Genomic DNA, 19116 nt, shown 5'->3' with positions numbered 1-19116 from the left:
GGGCGAGCGGCGCTCGGCCGGAAGTGGGCCGCGCGCACGCGCAGTGCCGTTGGCGCCGGGCGGGAGCCGCGGCGGGGCGGCGGGGAGGCGGGCGGAGGAGCGGAGCGCAGCGGAGCCGAGCGGAGCCGAGCGGAGCGGGGCCTCGGCCGCGATGCCGCGGGAAATCATCACCCTGCAGCTGGGCCAGTGCGGCAACCAGAGTGAGTGGGCGGTGGCGGCGGGGCCGGGGCGGTGCGCACCGGGCGGGGCCGGGATGCTGGGGGGGGGGGGGCGTGGGCGGGGCCTGTGGGGACGGGGGGGGGGCCTGGTGCTGGGGGCGGGGCCCGGGGCAGGGCGTGGTGGGGCGGGGGCGGGGCCTGGGGCGGGGGCGGGGCCTGCTGGATCGGGGATGCTCCGGGCTCTGCCCCGGCCCCGGCCCGGCCTTGCCCTGCCTCGGCCCCGGCGTGGGGGACCGGCCCCGGCCCGGCCCGGCCCGGCTGACCGCACCCCCCCGCAGTCGGGTTCGAGTTCTGGAAGCAGCTCTGCGCCGAGCACGGCATCAGCCCCGAGGGCATCGTGGAGGAGTTCGCCACCGAGGGCACCGACCGCAAGGATGTCTTCTTCTACCAGGTACTGCCCCTGCCCGGGGCCGGCCCTGCCCGCTCTGGGGCGCGGAGCCGGCCCGCTGTGCTACGGGACGCGCCTTCCCGCCTCGCCGGGCCGATCCCTGCCCGGATGAACGCAGGCAGGGCTGGCTGCGACTGCTCCGGCTCCCCCCAGCGTCCCCCCGTTCCGGGACTGGTGGGCTGACGCCGACCCCGGGCCGGTTGGAGCTCCCGCTGGGCTGCGGGGCTCCTCTCTGCGCTCCCGTTCTGGCAACGGATGCGCAGCGGAGGCAGAACGCAAGGCCGGGGCTGCCATAGGGAGCGCCTTACGTAGCCGCCGGGAGCGTGAGCCCATCGGGGGAGAGCCGCCCTCTGCGCGGCGTTCAGGGCGTGCTCCGGGGCGCACCAAGACGCTGCAGCACGGACAGGCCGTACATCACACGTTTCCCTTCCTCCTCCTCCCTGTCAGAGGCCGGCTGTGCCGTGCTCTCTGGCGGCCAGGGGGTGGCACACGCACTCGCAGTTTCTCTTGCAGTAAGAAGCGGCGCTGAGCTGCGACTGCATCATGACCTTACTGCTTCTTGTTAAAGGCAGACGACGAGCACTACATCCCGCGAGCCGTGCTGCTGGACCTGGAGCCCCGAGTTATCCACTCCATCCTGAACTCCCCCTACGCCAACCTCTACAACCCAGAAAACATCTACCTGTCTGAGCACGGAGGGGGAGCTGGGAACAACTGGGCCAGTGGCTTCTCGCAGGTAACAGCTCTAGCGCTCTGGACGCAAACCCAGGGCAGCTCGTTAGGTGTGAAGCTTTATCGCGGCTTCCTCCTGTCAGGCTGAGTACGCGGTTTCGGAAGAACACCTCATCCTTCGGCAGGGACTTACGCCTGACGCTTTGTGGCACCCTGGGCGCGGGGTCACGTTGCCAGCCTGACTTGGCTTCACACCAGGCTTGAGGAGCTCTTCTCCATTTTCCGTGGGAAAGGAACAAATCCTGGTCTGGTCTCTCTTGCAGGGAGAAAAAATCCACGAAGATATTTTTGACATAATAGACAGAGAGGCTGACGGGAGCGACAGTTTGGAAGTAAGTAAACCAGGGGATTTGGATCCGGTTGCCCTGCATGGTGTCTTCAGAGCCAGGCCGCTGTTTCATAAGGTTGAGCTCAGCCCTTCGGTGTATGCAGACTTCCTCAGTTTCCTTCTGGGTGCTGAGCAGAGACCACGTAGAGAGGGGAGCTAGGGAAAGGAGGTCTTTCCCATCACTACATCTGCCAGGCTTCCCCAGAAATCTTCTTACTGTGTGCTCAGCGGGGCATTTTTCTGCCCCAAATGCTGCTTGCATCAGGCAATTCCTGCAGGATACAGTCCGCAGGAAGAATTCCAGGCATTATGGTGCTTTTTCCTTTCCCTGTTCCCCCTCTCTCCCTTGCCGCTGCCCCGCGCCAGCTGAAGCAGTTCGCACGCTGCCTGGCCTCCAGCGAAGGCCTCGCGGGTAGGGAGGGCCGTGCTGGAACAGGGCACTGCTGCCCCTCCGCCTGCAGCAGGGGAGGGAGCCTCGGGCTGCCAGCGGGACGGCGGTCAGACCCAGAGTTGCCGAGTGCTTTGAAATCCATGGAATGAACGTGGGCAGCCGCAGCTTCATTTTCTCTCCAGCCGGGTTAAAGGGGCACCAGGGGTACCGACAACTCCTCGGCTGCTGTGCCGTGTGCCTCCGGCAGGACCTTGGCCACCATCCATGCGAACCCGTTTCCTGCGCGCAGACAGACGGGGCTCCCTGGTGTTTGTGTCAGGCTGTCACATGGCAACAGGGGAAGGGAAAATGTCATCGTAAAATGAGTCGGCAGAGGATCCAAGGGCCCGTTGCGGGACCTGCAGCAGGTGGGAACTGCCCTGAAGTCAGGTAGAGGGACTTTGGCCTCGGGCACTCTGGAAGGAGGGGAGTGGCATGGAGGGCCCAGGGAAAGGGCTGAGGACGTGTGCCTCTGTTTTGTGTGACCGACTGGAAGCTGAAGGTGACGTTGGAGCTATTCTGAAGGCTGTTCTGGGGTGGGAGGAATCCAGGAGGCTCCTGAGCAGCAGTTGCACTTTGTGGTGTGTGCAGAGACGTGGATTCCACCCACGCTGGCAGAAGTGGCCTGATGAGCGTGTGGCTGTCGCTGCGGTCTGGAGGAGCCAGGGCTGACCTCCCCTCCGTCCGCAGGCATCAGCTCCATGCTCGCAGTTGTCCCAGGGAGAGCCCTCGCCCGGCTGGCGAGTCTCTGCCGGAGGTGGTGGCGGTGGCACAGCGTGCCTCGCTCTGCCCGCTCCTGGGGCTGAGCTGGACCTTGAGCTGCCTGTGTTCTGCTTCCTTCCAGGGGTTTGTGCTTTGCCACTCCATTGCCGGTGGAACGGGCTCCGGGCTGGGCTCCTACCTCCTGGAGAGACTGAATGACAGGTGAGCGTCCAGCCTCGTCCCCTTCCCTGGCTGCGGAGCCCGGCCCAGCCTGGGCACCCCGCCAAAGCGGGGAGCTGGAGAGCGCTGACTCAGAGCCACCGCCCCCACCCAAACACTGCCTTGTGCAATCCCTGGCATGCTGCCCGGGGAAGGGATGGCTCCTGATATGCCTGGGGACTTTACAGGCTCTGAAAGTGGACTTGTGCTGTCCAAACTCTGCCTTCCCTCAGCCGTTCCTACCAGGCGGCTGCCTTCTGACACCCTGACTGTGCAGGGCAGGGTGGGAGGCTCTAGCTGTGGGCTCTGAGCTGCCATCCCTGCCTGTTTCAGCTTGCAGCCTCTTGAAAAGGCTTGTAAGCAGCTGCTTAATCAGCCTGTGGATGGCTCAGCCTCGCCTGTAGCTCCGTCTGGCAGCCTGCTCCTGTACTGCTAGGGTAGGCACTGCCGGGACAAATTCTCTCCCTCCCTGGGAGCCAGCTCTGGCACGCAGCGCTGGTGACTCACTGCTGTCCTGAGCCCTGGAGACTGCAAAGGGAGCTTGTGGGAGGAGGGAGTGCTGGCTTGGTGCTGTTAACCCTTGAGATGGCTGGGCTTCCTCACCAGGTATCCCAAGAAGCTGGTGGAGACCTACTCGGTTTTCCCAAACCAGGATGAGATGAGCGATGTTGTAGTCCAGCCGTACAACTCTCTGCTGACGCTGAAGAGGCTGACTCAGAACGCTGACTGCGTGGTAAGGGTCCCGCTGCGCGTCAGGCCAGCAGTGCCGCCAGCTCCTGCGTGGCAACCCTGTCTCCAGCCGCTCAAAACCGCAGCTTTTCCTGGGGCAAGTGCCGTAGCTGCGTGGGGCGAGTGCGTGCGATGTGCCTGCGAAGCCCTGGCTGCAGCAACGGGTGCACCCCAGTCCAGAAGGACACAGCAGATGTGGTGGCTCCGGGGACAAGGGCTCTGCACAAACGCCTGCTGAGCTGTCCGTCGTGGCATTTCTGCCTCCGGGATCCAGCAGATTCTTCCCATGGCAGCGAGGACCGGCTGGGCTTCCCCTGCATAGCTGCGCTGCAGCCTTCTACTTGAACTCGATTCCAGCGTCGCGTTCAGCACCCACAGTCCCCAGCCAGGCAGCATCTTCAGCCTGCACCAGGGCCTTCGGTCAGGTCCTAACCAAGACGCTGCTGGTGCCTCCCAGCTTATCTCTGCATGTGGCAGGGCAAGAGCAGCCACGCCAGAGCTGCTGGGGCTGAAGGTTGCTGCGAGGTGCTGGCCCAGAGGCAGTGCTCTTTGAGAGAGTGCTGGGGAGCGCAGCCAAGACGGGAGGGAAGAGCTTCCATTGACAGTGTCGGTTACGCTCCACAGATGAGTCAGCTTGTGGTTTCAAGTGTCTGCCACCTGCCGCGGAGGGCTCTGCCAGGCCGCCGTGCTCGGGGCCTGTGCTGGGCGATCCGGTGCCCTGGGACACGTGGCCGGGGCTGCCCTTCCTCAGGCTGCCTCCCAGGCTCTTCTCAGAGCCGGTTTTTCTCTTGCAGGTGGTTCTGGACAACACAGCCTTGAATCGGATCGCGACAGACCGGCTGCATATTCAGAACCCGTCGTTCTCTCAGATCAACCAGCTGGTGAGAAGGGCTCTTCCCTCTGGAGAAGCCAGCACGGGGCTTCCCCGCTGTCTTTGATTCAGTCCGAACGTGCTCCATGGGCTGGGCGCGATGGTGGGCAGCCTGGAGCCGTGAACAAGGGTCCTCTGCCGGACGCTGACCCCGTCCTCTCCCCCAGGTCTCCACCATCATGTCTGCCAGCACCACCACGCTCAGGTATCCTGGGTACATGAACAACGACCTCATCGGGCTGATCGCCTCGCTGATCCCCACCCCCCGGCTGCACTTCCTCATGACGGGGTACACGCCGCTCACCACAGACCAGTCGGTAAGGCAGCCCGCCAGGCACTCCTCCCCTTCCCCGGGGGCAGGAGGAACTGCCACGCTCACCTTGTCACATCTGTCAGTCCCGCGGTCTTGGTGTGAGCTGTAATTGCCTCTTCCAAATCCCAGGCCCGTGTGCCCATGCTACACGACAGCCACGTGTGATACGAATCAGACGCAAGCAGGCAATCGTGCTTGTGCTGGGCTACCTGCTGCGTGCATCAGGATGGCTGCAGCGGCTGTGGGAGGGCTGCCAGTATCTGATCTGACAAAAGCCACCCTTAGAAACGCTCAGAGCGAGCCCAGCAAGGTGGCCCTGCCACCCCAGTGGGCCACCAGCCCAGGCCATTTGGGTCAGAACACTGTTGATCGTTGTCATGCCAAGACGGATCGTGGGCTCCAGGTGTCAGCCCCTTCCCGGGGCTTGATCTGTGTTCTGGGAGGGGATTGCCACCCCTCAGCTGCATCGAACACTACCGCTCGTGTTTAGCTCGTCCCCAGCCTGCGCCCCCTTGGCCCCCCCGGTGAGAATGGGGCAGTTCTGTTTTGAGAGGCACTCACCTGCATTGGCCGCGTCTCAGTTCTGCCGGGAGCTAACAGCTGCTGTTCTCCTCTCGTGTGCATTTCCTCAGGATGTTGCTCAGAGAAGCAAATCTGAAAAACTGCTGGCTCTGAAAAGGGTATCGAGTGTGTGATCTGTGCTCCCAGGGAGGAGTGTGGGGAGGGCTCAGCCAGCAGCTCGGTGCCTGGCGCAGGGCTGCCGCACCGCCGAGCTGTCCTTGCCACGGACGGTCCTTCGGGTGCCGGCCCTGGCTGTGGCCCCTTGGCAGGCAGCAGCCGGGCAAAGCCCTCGGGGAGCGCGGCAGCCGGTCTGCCCACGGGCTCAGTGTGGGGCGAGGTGGGGAGGGGTGCAGCGGGGAACGACCCCTCTCCTGTCCTCCAGCCCTGCTCCTTGCCTCAGCAGTGGAACAGGACAGAAGTTTGAGATGAAATGCGTCCCCGTCACTCTGGTCTCAGCTGAGCTTCGCCCCAGCCCCTGCTGCACTGCCGGGGGGGGGCAGCTCAGTGCCCTTGTGTCGGGGCCTCTGCCAATGCTCCGGTTCTCAGCCTGGCTGCGCCTGTTGTGTGACTTTGGGATTTCCCTGCCCTGCATGCGGCTTTGCACGTGGCTCCATCCCCGGGGCAAGGGCTTCTCTGTCCAGCTGCCCTCTGCTCCTGTGTGCGTGTGCAGGGCAGCGGGAGGGCAAGGGAGCAGCATGCCCGCTCCCTCTGACCCCCGGCTGGCGTTTGCAGGTGGCCAGCGTGAGGAAAACCACAGTCCTGGACGTGATGAGAAGATTGCTGCAGCCTAAAAACGTGATGGTGTCCACAGGGCGAGACAGGCAGACCAACCACTGCTACATCGCCATCCTCAACATCATCCAGGGGGAGGTGGATCCTACGCAGGTGAGCTCCCGCGGCCGTTTCAGATGCTGATGGAAATGGCATGGCCTGCCGGGGAAGGGCACGGTCACCGTCGCCCTGTGCGGGGACCCTGGGGTGAGACTGAGCAGTGCCTGAGAACTGGCTCCAGGTTGCTCCTGCCCTCATGGAAAGGCCGTGAGCAGCCTCCCTACCTGCCATTCGCCGAAATCTACCTTCCCGAGGCCGTATGTCGTGTGAGGAGCAGCTCCTGGCTCTGCTGGGACCAGGCCGCTTTGTCCATCACCCTGCTGCCCCTTGCTGCTCTTGTCCCGCCAGGTTCACAAGAGTCTGCAGCGGATCCGGGAGAGGAAGCTGGCCAACTTCATCCCCTGGGGTCCTGCCAGCATCCAGGTGGCTTTGTCCCGCAAGTCCCCCTACCTCCCGTCCGCGCACCGCGTCAGCGGCCTCATGATGGCAAACCACACCAACATCTCCTCGGTGAGTGCCTTCCTTCTGGCACCGGGGCCCCGCAGCTGCAGCTCTGACGTCCTTTCAGTCACAAATGCATCCTCTCTGGGGCTTTCACAAAGCCACGGCAGGGCCTGCAGATGAGGGGAGGGTGGGCAGCTCCCCGCTGGGGCACAGCAGGGCTCAGGTCTGGGCTGGGCTCCCGTCAGTCCTGCTGCACCCCTGGTGCCGCTCTCCCAGGAGCAGGCTGCAGCAGGACTCCCGCTCCCTGGCCAAGGGCAGCCTCGGAAGCACGAGCTGATCCTGAGTGCTGGCTGGGCGCAGGGTAGCAGCTACTGCCCTGCCTGCGGCTGCCTGCCTGCCTGCCTGCTCCTAGGCAGCAGCTGAGGAGGGTGGGCCCCCTCCCTGCCCCACGCGATCCCCGGGGAGCTCTGGCCCGTCTGACCGCTGCGCTGCTCTCCAGCTGTTTGAGCGGACATGCCGGCAGTACGACAAGCTGCGCAAGCGGGAGGCCTTCCTGGAGCAGTTCCGCAAGGAGGATATCTTCAAGGACAACTTCGACGAGCTGGACAACTCCCGGGAGATCGTGCAGCAGCTCATCGACGAGTACCACGCGGCCACGCGCCCCGACTACATCTCCTGGGGCACGCAGGAGCAGTGAGTGCCCTGCCAGGGGATGGGAGGGTCCCACGGCCGCCTCCACGCACGCCGGCAGGGCTTGTCTCTGCCGTGCCCACGTTTAGCACCCCTCAGCGCTGCCTGGCCGCGGTGGCGTCCTCGCACCGGCTGCACGCACGCACGCACACTGCGCTCCTCAGCGGAAGCGGCTCTGCAGGGAGCAGCGCTGCCCCTGAAGACCCTTGGCGGGGGACAGCCTCCACTCCACCACGTGCCCTGGCCCAGGACAGGACTGGGGCAGCTGTGCGCTGTGCTGGTAGGGAACCTCTGCCCGTGGGAGGAGCGCTTGCTCGGAGGAGGAGGAGAGCAAACCCGGGGGCTTGGAACAGGCCTGGCCTGAAGAGTTGGGTGCATGTGACCCCTGTGGCCAAAGGCTCTGTGTGGCTGAGCTAGTCCTTGCCCAGGGCAGGAGCCTTGTTCCTCCTTTGCCAGATCAGGCCTGGGGCACAGGCTGTATCTATATTTTTGTAGGTTATTTTGCTTTAATAAAGGCTGTTCCTGCACTGATGCTGCCTGCGCAGCTCCTGGAGCGAGCGGCTGGGCAGGGAAGCAGCTGCAGACACTGCAGGGCCAGCACTGCCCTCGCCCAGCTGGCCGGCCCTGCCACGCAGCCGCAGCCCAACAGCGTCCCGGCTTGGTGGGAGCGCTGAACCGGGGCCGGTGCTCACCGGCATGTCCCGGTGGTGCGCGGGGCCAGCCCTGCCCTGGCCAGGAGCCAGCCGGCAGCACGCTGTCTGGGCCCAGGCGGCACCGGGCGACTGCTGCAGCAGAGCCAGAAATACTGGCAGGACCTGCCGGCGTGGCTGACCAGGGACGGGCACAGGCACCGCCCTGCCTGCCCGCAGAGCATGCGGTGCCCACGTTAATGTTTCACAAGGGGCGAGGCTCCGTGCGGGAGGGAGGCCCCCGAGGGGCTGGGGTGCCCTGGCCACTCTGGATGCGAGGCCGGCGATGGCACTGCCGGGAAGGACACGGGCTCAGGGCTGGCTGGGATGGATGGGGGGGGATGGATGGACCGACTGATGGACACGGCAGCTCCAGTCCTGCCCCGCGTGAGTCAGGCTGCGAGGGACAGGGGTGTGGGGCCACCCTGGCGTCAGCCCAAGCCCAGGCAGCCCAAGGTGAGAATTAGCCTTTTCCTCTGACCCTGTGGCACAGAGCAGCAGGCTAAAAATACCCGCCTGCCATGGCAGCGCTGGGCTCCCACGCCCTCCTTGGCACCGGCCCCGCAGCGGCGCCCGCTGCCGGGGCAGTTCCCCCCACCCGGGGCGGCCAGTGCCAGGGGGTGCCGGGAAGCTGGAAGCGGAGCCGGAGCGCTGCCCGCGCTGTTGATGAAATGCCAAAGGGCGCAGCAAGCAGCCCGGCTGCCGGCGCTGGCCAGAGGGACGGCGGTCCCTGCCCCCAAGGACACGCCGTGCTGCTCTTCCCCGCTGCCGCTGCCCGTCCCAGGCCCCGCTGCGCTCACGGCCCCGAGGACCAGACCATCCCTGCCTCCCACCGCGGGCCCGAGCTCCGGGAGAGGAGGCCCAGCCTTTCCTTTGTGCATTTATTTAGAAAAACAACCAACACACCCGCCCCCCCCCCCCCCAGACAGAACCGACAAACTTTACAGAGGCAACACCGAGGGGCCGAGCCCCAGCCGTACCAGCCACCACCCCACTGGCCACCCCCGCCACGGGGCCACTGCGAAGCGGCAGGGCCCGGCCACTCGGCCAGGAGGAGCCCGCTGGTCCCCGAGGCGGCTTGGCCAAAAGCCGCCTGCAGCTTTCCAGGAGGGGGTGGGTTCAGCGGACGGACAGACAGACGATGGCACAGCACCGCTGCCCGGCACCCCCAGCCTCGGAGGCGGCAAGAGCCGGGGCATGGGCAGAGCTGCCAGGCAGCACGAGTGCTGGAGGCGAAGGCACCGGGGTACAGGGGACCAGGGGATGGGGACGGGCCTGGGGGCAGCGCGGGGGACCGCAGCACGGCGGCCCCGCTGCCCTCCAGGGAAAGTGCTGGGAGACGTGGGGGGTGCGGGCGTCTCGAAATAAATTAAGGAAATAACCAGAAAGGCAACGGCGGCGCAGGGAGCACGAGCCCCCATCCCCCTGCTCTGGGGAGCAGCCAGGGACCAGCACAGACCTGCCGCTCGCTGCCGGGCCGGCCACCCTCCCCGCGCCCTCTGTCCGGAGCGCTGCGCCGGCCGCCGGGCTAGCTGTGGAAGGAGCCTACCGGCGGCCGGTGCTGCCAGGGCCCAGCCGCAGGGCAGAGCTCCTGGGGCAGCGTGGCGGGGTCTGAGGCGGGGGGGCTGGCGGCCGGCTCCTGGGGCAGGGGCGGCCGCCGGGTGCCCGCGGAGGCGAGGTACGTGTTGAGGAGCTGGGCGATCTCGTCCACCTGCGGGGCGGAGGGGAGACGCTGGGTCAGCCCGGGGCGCGCGGCCCCCTGCGGCCCCCGGGGGGAAGGAGGGATGGAGGAATGGCTGCCCCGTACCTGGGAGGTCTCGAAGAGCAGGTCCCGGTCCTCCACGGAGAGGCGGAAGGTGCTGCTGTCGGAGGCGCCGAAGGAGGAGATGCGGCCATAGCAGAAGCTGTCCAAGGGCTCGGGCTCCCCTGGCTTGTAGAGCGAGACGGCCTTGGCCCCGATGCCCAGCCAGAGCCGCTGGGGCCCGGCCCCCACCGGGCTCTGCAGGGAGAGGGGTGTCAGGGCTGCCCGCTGCCAGGGCTGCCCGCTGCCCCTGCCCCACCGGGGCCTCACCGCACGCAGGTCGACGTCGAAGAGCGTGGAGCCGAAGCCAGGCCACTCCCGCACCAGCGCCACGTAGGCAGCCATGGCCTCGGGCCGGCCCATGCCCTGCAGCAGCTTCCACTTCTCCACAATGGCGGCCATGGTGCTGGCCCCCTCCTCCCGCAGGCGGCCCCGCAGGCGCTGGTCCCGCTCTGCCCGCTGCTTGGCCAGCGCCTGCCCCCAGAGCCCGCCGGCCAGCAGCCCCGCACGCAGCCGGGCCCCCCGGCACTTGGTGGGGGGCCGGCGGCGGGGAGGCGGCAGGCGGGCGTGCAGCACGTTGGGTGGGAAGAGCTCCTCCAGGCGCGGGAAGGGGGCGTGGGTGGAGAAGTCGCTGTTGAGGCTCTGCAGGCGCAGTGCTGCCAGCGTCTGCAGCGTCTCCTCCGATGTGGGTACGTAGCCCCGCAGCACCATCTCGTGCGCCTGCGGGAGGGCGGGGTGAGCCGGCACAGCATGGCCACCATGGCACGGCCACCCCAGCATGGCATGGCACAGCCACCCCAGTGTGGTTCTCACCTGCTCGAAGAGAAGGGCGAACTCCAGGCTGTCGCGTGGGACGTTGTCCGTGTCCAGCAAACCGTAATGCTTGAAGCAGAGCCGGCACGGTGGGTCCTGCTCCCGCTCCTCCCCGGCCAGGCTGCGGCAGAAGGGACCGGCCCCATCAGCGTGGGGACGGCACCCCCACCCCATCCCCTCACGCCCGTGCCCCCCAGCCCCTCTCCCCCGTAAGCAGCAGAGCGGGACATTTACTTTTCAAACCTGGTGAGGACGTCGGCCAGCAGCGTGGCGCTGCCCACGGGCTGCTCCCGCCGCCGGGACTGCTCATAGAGCGCAAAGAGGTTGGGGCTCTGGGACAGCCCCAGGCGCGACACCAGCTCCCGGGCCACCTGGGGTGAGACAAAGGTAACCGACGGTGACTGCGCGTCCCTGGCCGCGGCGCTCAGGGCTGCAAAGGGACACAGACAGGTCATGGCGGGCAAAGGCAGGCGGCCCCCGGCCCCGCTCCCCTGCAGCTCAGCTGGGAGACCCGCAGGAGCCCCTCACCTCCCAGGGCCCAGCCAGCCCCAGGTGCCAAAACGTCCCGAGCGCCCTGCCCAGCACGCACGCGGCCCCTCACCTCCTCGGCCGTGGTGTGAGAGCTGATGGCCACGCTGCAGGCGGGCGCCCCCGGGCAGTGCACGGTGCAGATCATCTCCTGCCGCCGCATCAGCACCAGGATCTCCTCCAGGGAGGGCACACACTCCCGTCCCTTCGTCTTCCCCAGCGCCTCCCGGATGAAGCAGGCGTACTTGGCCATCTCCGAGGCGGGGAACCGACTCTCCGTCCTGCAAGAGACGCCGGGAGGGTCACGGTAGCACCGACCCGATGGGGCCCCAGCACCCGGCAAGTTCCCTGCCTGCAGCTGGCGCCCGGCAGCTCTGCCGGCACTCGCCTGTCCAGGTGGAAGCGCAGGAAGCGCAGGACAGGCGGGGAGGGCAGGAAGGTGCAGCTCATGCAGGTGAGCAGCTGCCAGTAGTGCAGGTCGCCCTGCCCGCCCGGCGCCGGCGGCTCCGTGGTCTGCTTCACCAGCTGGCAGTAGATCTCATCCACCAGCGGCGGCAGGTCCAGGCAGGTCTGCAGGACGCCCTGCATCAGCGGCACCGGGTCCCGCTCCAACTCCAGCTGCTGCAGCGAGTTGAATAGCTTCACGGCCTCGTCGCGCAGCGTGGTGTAGCTGCGGGGGCCGGGGGCTGTGGGACGGGATGGGGGTTAAGAGCCAGGGGGCTTCCCCAGGTCCCCCCCACCAGCAGCCAGGCGCCGTGCCCGCACCTGGGGCCGGACAGAGCCCAGCCCAACACCAGCCCTGCCCTGCCCTTGCTCCCGCCAGCCCGGGGCGCAGGACCCCCACCCGCCCCTCACCACTTTGGTCCAGGCTGCCGTAGGGGAAGGGCAGGAGGGGAGCGTAGAGGGGGCTGCTGGTGTAGCGCAGTATGGGGTTGCAGCGGTAGATCTGCTCCAGGACCTCGGGGCTGCCGCAGTGCTCCTGGGAGGGCAAAGCGATGGCAGCAGCTGCGGAGGGGCTGCCCGGCCGAGTGCCGGGCACAGGCGCCCACCGCCGCCCCAGGGCACGCGAGGCCCTGACCGTCCACCCCGGCCCTGCCGACGGCTGCAGGCGCGGGCAGCCCCGTGCCACGGGCTCACCTCAACATCACGCATGAGCAGCTGGGTGGGCGTCTGGACGGGCGCTTTGCTGTCGATGACCTTCTGCACCGCGCACACCCAGTGCACGGCCTCGTTCAGGTGCTCCGTGTACAGGCGGTAGCAATGCTTCCTGCCAAACACCGTCACGCTCCAGTAGCCTGCGAGGGACAGACAGCTCACCCACTGCCCACCAGCACCCTCACCCCAAGGACCCCAGCTGGGCCGGCTCAACACCCCAGGGCTCAGCATAGCCCCTCCTGGGTGACGGAGGCCTCCGGGGCTGGGAGGGCGACGCAGGGCACGAGGGGCCGCGACAGTGCAGCCCGACCAAGGGGCGTGGGTGCCTTACCCGTCTCCTTGTAGGTCTGCTTGTCTGGCCAGAGCACGGAGCAGAGGCTGGTGAGCACGAGGGAGCCCAGCCGTCGGGCCCCCTTCTCGTTGCTGCTGTAGTAGTCCAGGGAGTCGGGTGTCAGCACGAACCAGTACTTCCGAGGCCGGATCCAGTGGGTCTTCACGCCGCCCCGCACCTCCCGCTGCAGCCAGCCTGGGAAGGGCCAGCCTCAGCCCCTGCCACCGGCACCATCCGCCCCAGCGGCTCTCCAGCACGGGGCAGGGTCTGCCTGGCACCGGCCCAGCCAGTGCTCCCTGACCCTCTGGGACAGGATCCAGCCACAGTCGGGGCACGATCCTGCCAGCCCCAGCTGTGCCCCGGCTCCTCCGGAGGCAGAGGCCCCTGTGCCCCAGCCCGGCTGCGCCCACCTTTCACGAGAGCGTCGGGATCATCCTCCACTGGCCCCAGGCCCTTCTCCACGATGAGGCTGCGCATCTCCTCTGCGACGAGCAGGGACCTGGGGATGACACAGGGCTGAGCCCGGGTGCCTGCGGGTGCCTCCCACGGCCCCTGAGCAGGGAGCCAGCCCGTGGGCTGGGGTAAGTCGGGTCCCGAGGGGCTCGGGGTACCCCGCAACCCCACGGTGGGAACACGGCAGAGCCATCGGGTGCAGATGACCCTGGCTAAAAATAAGCTGTTTGCAGTCGCGGCCCTGCCAAGGAATTCGGAAAATGAACAACCAGGAAGGAATGTTGGCAGCAGCGTCAGCACTGGGAGGATGGGGAGCGAGCAGGCCCCTGTGTCCCAGCACCCCATCTCCCTGGGCACACACCGCCCCAGGGCATGGCCTCCACCAGTGGGCATGGCCCGGCAGAGCCTCCCAGTCCGGCAGAGCCTCCTGGCACAGGAGGAGCCACACATGGCCCCCATCATCTAAGCCTGGGGGAGCCAAGCCATCCAGCATGGCAGAGGGTTGGAGACGTGCCTGAGGATGCACCAGTGATGGGGACAGAGTGTCGCAGTCCCGGCTCTGCCGTCCTCTGCTCTAGCCGATAGACTGGCACAGCATGGTGCCAGCCCCGTGGGCAGGACAGTACAGCGCACACCGGCACCAGTGCATCCTCCCATGGCATGCCAGGCCACCAGCTCCTGCAGCACCACGCGAGGGACACGACGGGTTGCCCGGCGGGCTGGAGGCAGGGGGTCACTCACCGCTCCGAGCCGCTGCTGCTGCAGGTGGGCTGGCTCAGGCTCACCTCCAGGGACCCCTGAGGAGGAAGGAGACGTCTCAGCCCCACGGTCACCACCTGGCACCCCCGAACATCCCCCCCCCCGCCGACTGCTTGCCTCCTTGCCAGCCCAGCTCTGGGCCCAGAGGGACAGGCTCGTGTCCTGCCGCCATGGGGCAGGGAGCCCCGGTGCCCCCCACGGCTGCAGCAGGAGCCAGGGCTGCAGCTGGGGCACCCCGGGGGCGCGGGGGCAGCCGCCGGGCGCGCTGGCCGTGTATCCTCAGCTGACCCAGCAGGCTGAATACCGTGCAGAATTGCACAAGGTCAGTGCTGAGTAATACGCTTACGGCACAAAGTCCCATTGTAATGGGGCTGCTGACTTCCTGCCCGCGGCGGTGGGACGCGGCACAGGGAAGTCCCTGGCCCCGCAGTGGGACGGGGGCCGGTTCCTCCTCACGCAGCACAACTTGACGTGGACGGTGCCGCTCACGTGATGACCCTGGCACACGTGCTGGGACACGAGGCAGGGCCCAGGCACGGGCAGGCACCGGGGCGGGCAGGGAGCCCCGGCAGAGCGGGGTGCAGGGACGCGGCAGTGCCAGCGGATGCTGCCCCGGGAGATGCGCGGGCGCTCCCGCCAGCTGCAGCCCAACAGGGCAGCTGGAGGCACGACAGGCCAGAGCGCGCCACGGAACACCAAGAAAAAGAGACGGCTGCTAAAAATAGCAGCGGGGAGGAGGGGGCCACTGCAGGTATGGCTGTGTCGCGGGGCAGGGCCGGGCACTGCTGACCCATGGCATTAAGGGCACCTGTCGCGCGGCGCCCGTGCACGGGGCCAGCTCCTCCAGCCACCGTCACGCTGCCAGGGAAGGCTCCATATGCTCCTGCATGGCTGCGGGCACGGAGACGGTGCCCAGCTCTTCGGCCATGGCCCGCGGGAGGAGGAGGCGGTGGTGGTGGCCGGCTCCTTCTCAGGGATATAAATAAACAGGAGAGGAGCCACAGCGGCAGGGCCAGGGCAGCTGCTCCCACGATCCCAGGAAGGGGCGGCCGGCACTGTGGGTTTCCAAGGACCCCCTGGCCACGGCAAGGGGCTCCCCAGGGAGCTGGCGTCACGGCTGCCCGTGCCAGCCCAGACCTCCGGAGCCAGCGCGGCGCATGGGATGCAGGAAGCCCAAAGACGGCTCTGACCGTTGCCGTGCCCTTGGCACTGCCAGCGGTGCCCAGAGGGCCCAGCTGCAGCCCTGCCTCTGTCCCTGCTGCCTGCCGTCCCGTGGGGCTGGCACCGCTGGGGAAGGGGACCTGCTGCCAGGGGACGGCCACGGGGGGGGCTCAGGGCTGCCCCCAGCCCCGCGCAGCCAGGGCAGCCCGACGGCAGCAGGGCCGTCCTGCAGCCCCCGTGGTGGGCAGGAGGAGAGGGGCCACAGCGTGCGGGACCAGGCTGTCACCACCTCCTGTGTCCCCTCCGGGCAGGGACGCTTCAGGTGCAGGAGGCAGCTGGGACGGGCAGGAGGAACCCCTGGGAGCCGGGGTTCCCTCGGCCGCCCCATGCTATCAGCCGTCCGCCACGCAGCCCGGCCGGAGGAAGCGCCGGTTTCCGCCGCTCCGCTTCCCCAAACAGAGGAAGCAGCCGGAGCGGGGAGATCCAGGCCTGCTCCCCGCGCCCGGCACGTGCTCCCGGGGTGCCGTGTGCCAGGAGCAGCCCCGGCCTGCTCCGGCAGGTCTGCGTGGAGCCGCGGCCGGGCCCGAGGAACCCATCCCACGGGGACCCTCCGCGCCCCGGCCGACCTGACCCTGGCAGCGGCACCGGGCAGGTATGGCCCCGGCGCAGGATCTGGCACCGCCAGCCCCACGGCTCCTGCCCCGAGGAGCAGGCAAGGGCAGGGCAGGGCAGGGCAGCACCCAGCTCCACGGGCGGCTCCGCCGGCCTGGCAGCGCCCCGGCTGCGGCTGCACCCCAGCACCCGACGGGCGCCCGGGTCCCGCCACCGCGGCACCAGCGAGGGCCCCGCACCGGGAGCCCCGCACCGGGACCCAGCCGGCAGCGCCCCCCCCCAGGCCCCCGCACCCCTCGGCTCTGCCCCGCGGGCTCCGGGAGCCCCAGCGCCCGCCCGGAGCAGCGGCTCCCCCGCACCCCCCGCGCCCCGCGGGGACCCCCCGGCCGGCGGCGGGGACGCGCCAAGGGCAGCGGGGCGGCGGGAGCGGCGGGGACGTGCCCGGGCAGGCGGCGGCGGCGCTCCCCGGGGCGGCGGGGACCGGGAGGGGGCCGGGAGGGGGCCGGGGCAGCGCCGGGCAGCGCCGTGCGCCCCGGGCGGGAGGAGCCGCGCACCGCCAGTCCCGTCGCGCCGTGCCCAGCCGCGGCTCCGGCGCCCGTCCCGGTGCCGGCGCCGGCCCCACCTGGTCTCCCTGGGCGCGGAGCTCGAAGGACACCTCCTCCTCCTCGGCCTCGCCGTCCGCCTCCCGGTCCGCCTCGCCGTAGTCCCGCCGCAGCAGCGTGAAGCCCTGCCGGCAGCACAGCAGCCACCACAGCCCGCCCGGGAACGGCATCGCCCCGCCGCTACCGGACAGGACGCGACGGGACCGGCCCGCCCGCGCCGCGCACCGGCCGCCGCCGCCGCCGCCGGGACCGGCCCCGCCGCCGCCGCCGCCGCCCCGGGCGGGCCGGGCCGCGCGCGTCACCGGCCCCCGCCAATCGCCGCGCGCGGCCCGGGGCGGAGCCAGCGCGCCCGGGGCGGCGGGGCCGCCGCTTGCGTCATCAGCTGGGCGGGGGCGCGCGCCGAACCGGGGCGGGGGAGGAGCTCGGGGAGCACCGGCCCCGCCGCAGCCCGGCCGTGCGGCGCCCCCGGAGCCGGCGTGGGGCACCGGGCACTGCCCGCACCCTGCGGGGGCACCGGCAGCGCATGCAGCCCGCCGGCACCGGGCAGAGCTCCCGCGCGGCCCCGAGCGCCCTGGTTCCGGCAGCCCCGGGGTTTCACCGGCCGCGGCGTCGAGCTGCCCCACGGCACCGGTGCCATGTGCTGCCCCAGCCGCTGCATGCCGCAGCACCGACGCCCGCGGCGGGAAGGCGGCTCAGCCCGGCGCGGTGCCGAGCCGTGGGCCCGCGGCAGCACCACACACCGCTGGCGCGGGCAGGGGTCCGCGGGCGGGAGGGCACCGTGCTCGGGCAGGCCCGTCCTGCGGCCCCCACGGCGCCTTCCCCAGAGAGGAGCTGGCGGAAGGGGCTCGTGGTGGGCGCACAGCCGGTGCCGCAGCGAAGTGGTGCGGCCCAGCTCGGCCCTGGGCCGTGCCCGGTGGCAGAGGGTCCGTGGCACCCTCGAGCTGTGGCTGCTGTGGCAGCACCCGGGCCCCGGTCCCTCTCCCGGAGCTCCAGAAGGGGTTAATAAGCACATCAGCCACGGCTCTGGCTTCGCTACAGCTGTTGGGTCAACACCGGCTCTGGGAGCGTGGTGCCGGGATGCGCACGCAGGAAGCGCCGGCTGCCAGCTCTCCTCCCACGCAGCCAGCGCCAGGCCTGCACCGGGCTGCACCGGGGGCTGAGCCCCAGCGTGGGGCCGGCAGGGCAGCCGGGACAGGCGTGGGCACCGGGGCAGAGCCTGCCGGCCATGGTGCGGGACAGAGCCGGCGTGGGGCTGGGCGATGTGGGGAGACGGTGGCACGGCTGTGGGGCAGCCCTGGGCATGGCTGTGGGGCCGGTTCTGGGGCCAACCCCGGCACTGCCACGGGGCCAGTGGAGGAAGGGAGCGGGGCCGCCTGAGGCCGCAGGCTGGGCAGGGAGCGGGGGCGGCTGTGCTGCCGGGCCAGGCACTGCCCAAATCTGGCCCTTGCTCCCCACTGGCGGCAGGGCCGGCGCAGGGGGGCAGAGGGCGGCAGGGGACTGGGTCCCATCTCCCCGGCTCTGCGGCTGCTGCGTGGGGATGCGGATGCGGCTGTCAAGTCAGCAGGAATCGCGTTTCCGTCCCAGCAGTTGAAGGGTCCAGGACGGCTTCTCCCAGTCAGAGCCCTGGGCTAATCCCAAGTGGGAGCCTGGAGGCGGGTGGGAAGCGGCCTCCAGCCCCCGCAGGACCGAGAGGTGCTTCCCTGCATGCCCAGCTCCGCTGCGGAGACCCCACGAGCAGCTGTGCCAGAGCCAGGCCCCATCCTGCTCCCGGCACCCTGGAGCACTTCTTCAGCCGGGCCCGGTGCGTGGGGCTCCCTCCCGGCCCCAGGAGTTGCCAGCCCGTGGCCCTGGGCCGCTCGGCACGGTGCCAGCCCCGTGGGAGCGAGGGTGTCCGGGCCCTGCCAGCCCCAGCCGCGGTGCCCTGGCCCCGTGGGCGGTGGGAGCTGCCGGGCCGGGATGTGCCGGGGCAGAGGAGCTCATGGGAGAGGTGAGGAGAGGAGAGGAAAGCCCCTCTGGCCCCCCACCCCGGGAGGGGGCTTCCAGCCGGGCCCAGGGCAGGTTTTTAGGGGGGTCCTCTGCCGTCCTCAAGCCCGGGGACTCCCAGCGCCCCTGCACCGCGGGGACGGCGGCGTGGGCTCTGCCGCCGCGGGCTCTGCCGCCGCCTCAGCCAGGGGCTGGGCTGGGGGGCGACCCCCGCTCCTGCCCGCTCCGGCTGCCCGGGCCGGGCGGGGGGCACCGCGGGGCTGAGGGGGCCGGGCCCGGACGTGCCCCCACCCCGGAGCCGGTGCCTGTCCCCGGGCCGTCGCGCACCGCACGCCCCCGCGGAGCCCCCGCTCCCCGGCCCGGTCCCTTCGTCCCCGCCCGCTCCCCGGCTGCCGGAGCCCCGGTTGGGCGCCCGCCCCGAGCCCGGGGAGCCCAGGCAGGGGACGGAGGGGACAGGCAGGGCACAGGCAGGGCACAGGCAGCGGAGGGCAGGAAGCGCGAGGTTCTGCTGCCGCCTGCAGGCATCCCCCGGCCAGCGCCGGTGGGCACGGGCGGGCGTGGGGCCGCCCCCCGCTCCTCGGCCCCGGCCCAGCAACCCCCCGGCCCTCCCGGCAGCCCCGGCCCCCCCGCAGCCCCGGCCCGTTCCTCCCCCGCAGCCCCGTCCCGTCCCCCCGGCAGCCCCGTCCCCCGCAGCCCCGGCCCGCACGGAGACGGCGCTCGCCCAGCGGGGCTCGACCGGGGTTTATTGCCAGGGTGGGGGCCAGCCGCCCGCC

At 69.8% G+C, this 19116-nt stretch overlaps 2 protein-coding genes across 6 annotated transcripts; one reads left to right on the top strand and one right to left on the bottom strand.

Annotated features, from left to right (window-relative positions):
- Nucleotides 1-13: 13 nt before the first annotated feature.
- On the top strand, nucleotides 14-7988 carry TUBG1 (tubulin gamma 1). Its single transcript, XM_087770378.1, has 11 exons — nucleotides 14-200; nucleotides 497-609; nucleotides 1175-1342; nucleotides 1602-1670; nucleotides 2941-3020; nucleotides 3624-3750; nucleotides 4541-4627; nucleotides 4785-4934; nucleotides 6224-6376; nucleotides 6671-6832; nucleotides 7266-7988. Exons 1-11 carry the CDS (start codon nucleotides 152-154, stop codon nucleotides 7461-7463), a joined length of 1356 nt encoding a protein of 451 aa, XP_087626504.1. The 5' UTR covers nucleotides 14-151; the 3' UTR covers nucleotides 7464-7988.
- Nucleotides 7989-9071: 1083 nt separating this feature from the next.
- PLEKHH3 (pleckstrin homology, MyTH4 and FERM domain containing H3) lies at nucleotides 9072-16672 on the bottom strand. 5 transcript variants are annotated; one of them, XM_087770369.1, is made up of 13 exons: nucleotides 16381-16671; nucleotides 13968-14023; nucleotides 13184-13272; nucleotides 12774-12968; nucleotides 12425-12582; nucleotides 12143-12266; nucleotides 11676-11973; nucleotides 11361-11568; nucleotides 10994-11130; nucleotides 10760-10880; nucleotides 10217-10666; nucleotides 9953-10075; nucleotides 9072-9856 (listed from the first exon to the last, which is right to left on the bottom strand). In XM_087770369.1, exons 1-13 carry the CDS (start codon nucleotides 16528-16530, stop codon nucleotides 9674-9676), a joined length of 2292 nt encoding a protein of 763 aa, XP_087626495.1. In that variant the 5' UTR covers nucleotides 16531-16671; the 3' UTR covers nucleotides 9072-9673. The 5 variants fall into 5 exon arrangements, with proteins under 5 accessions (XP_087626495.1, XP_087626493.1, XP_087626491.1 ...); XM_087770367.1 differs by having other exon boundaries at nucleotides 9953-10144; nucleotides 16381-16670; XM_087770365.1 differs by having other exon boundaries at nucleotides 9953-10666; nucleotides 11003-11130; nucleotides 16381-16672.
- Nucleotides 16673-19116: the final 2444 nt, after the last annotated feature.

The sequence above is a fragment of the Nipponia nippon genome, unplaced genomic scaffold, assembly GCF_047370975.1.
Source record: "Nipponia nippon isolate SJK-2023a ecotype South Korea unplaced genomic scaffold, ASM4737097v1 scaffold_32, whole genome shotgun sequence".
Lineage (NCBI taxonomy): Eukaryota > Metazoa > Chordata > Aves > Pelecaniformes > Threskiornithidae > Nipponia > Nipponia nippon.
This window is presented reverse-complemented; position numbering and strand designations above follow the sequence as displayed.

Coding starts and splice junctions, on each gene's coding strand:
- TUBG1 (XM_087770378.1), top strand. CDS start 152: ATGCCGCGGGAAATCATCACCCTGCAGCTGGGCCAGTGCGGCAACCAG. Junction 1,343..1,601: donor GGGCCAGTGGCTTCTCGCAG/GTAACAGCTCTA, acceptor TCTCTCTTGCAG/GGAGAAAAAATCCACGAAGA. Junction 1,671..2,940: donor ACGGGAGCGACAGTTTGGAA/GTAAGTAAACCA, acceptor GCTTCCTTCCAG/GGGTTTGTGCTTTGCCACTC.
- PLEKHH3 (XM_087770364.1), bottom strand. CDS start 16,530: ATGCCGTTCCCGGGCGGGCTGTGGTGGCTGCTGTGCTGCCGGCAGGGC. Junction 13,273..13,967: donor AGCAGCAGCGGCTCGGAGCG/GTGAGTGACCCC, acceptor TGTCATCCCCAG/GTCCCTGCTCGTCGCAGAGG. Junction 11,569..11,675: donor CTGCGCTTCCACCTGGACAG/GCGAGTGCCGGC, acceptor CGTCTCTTGCAG/GACGGAGAGTCGGTTCCCCG.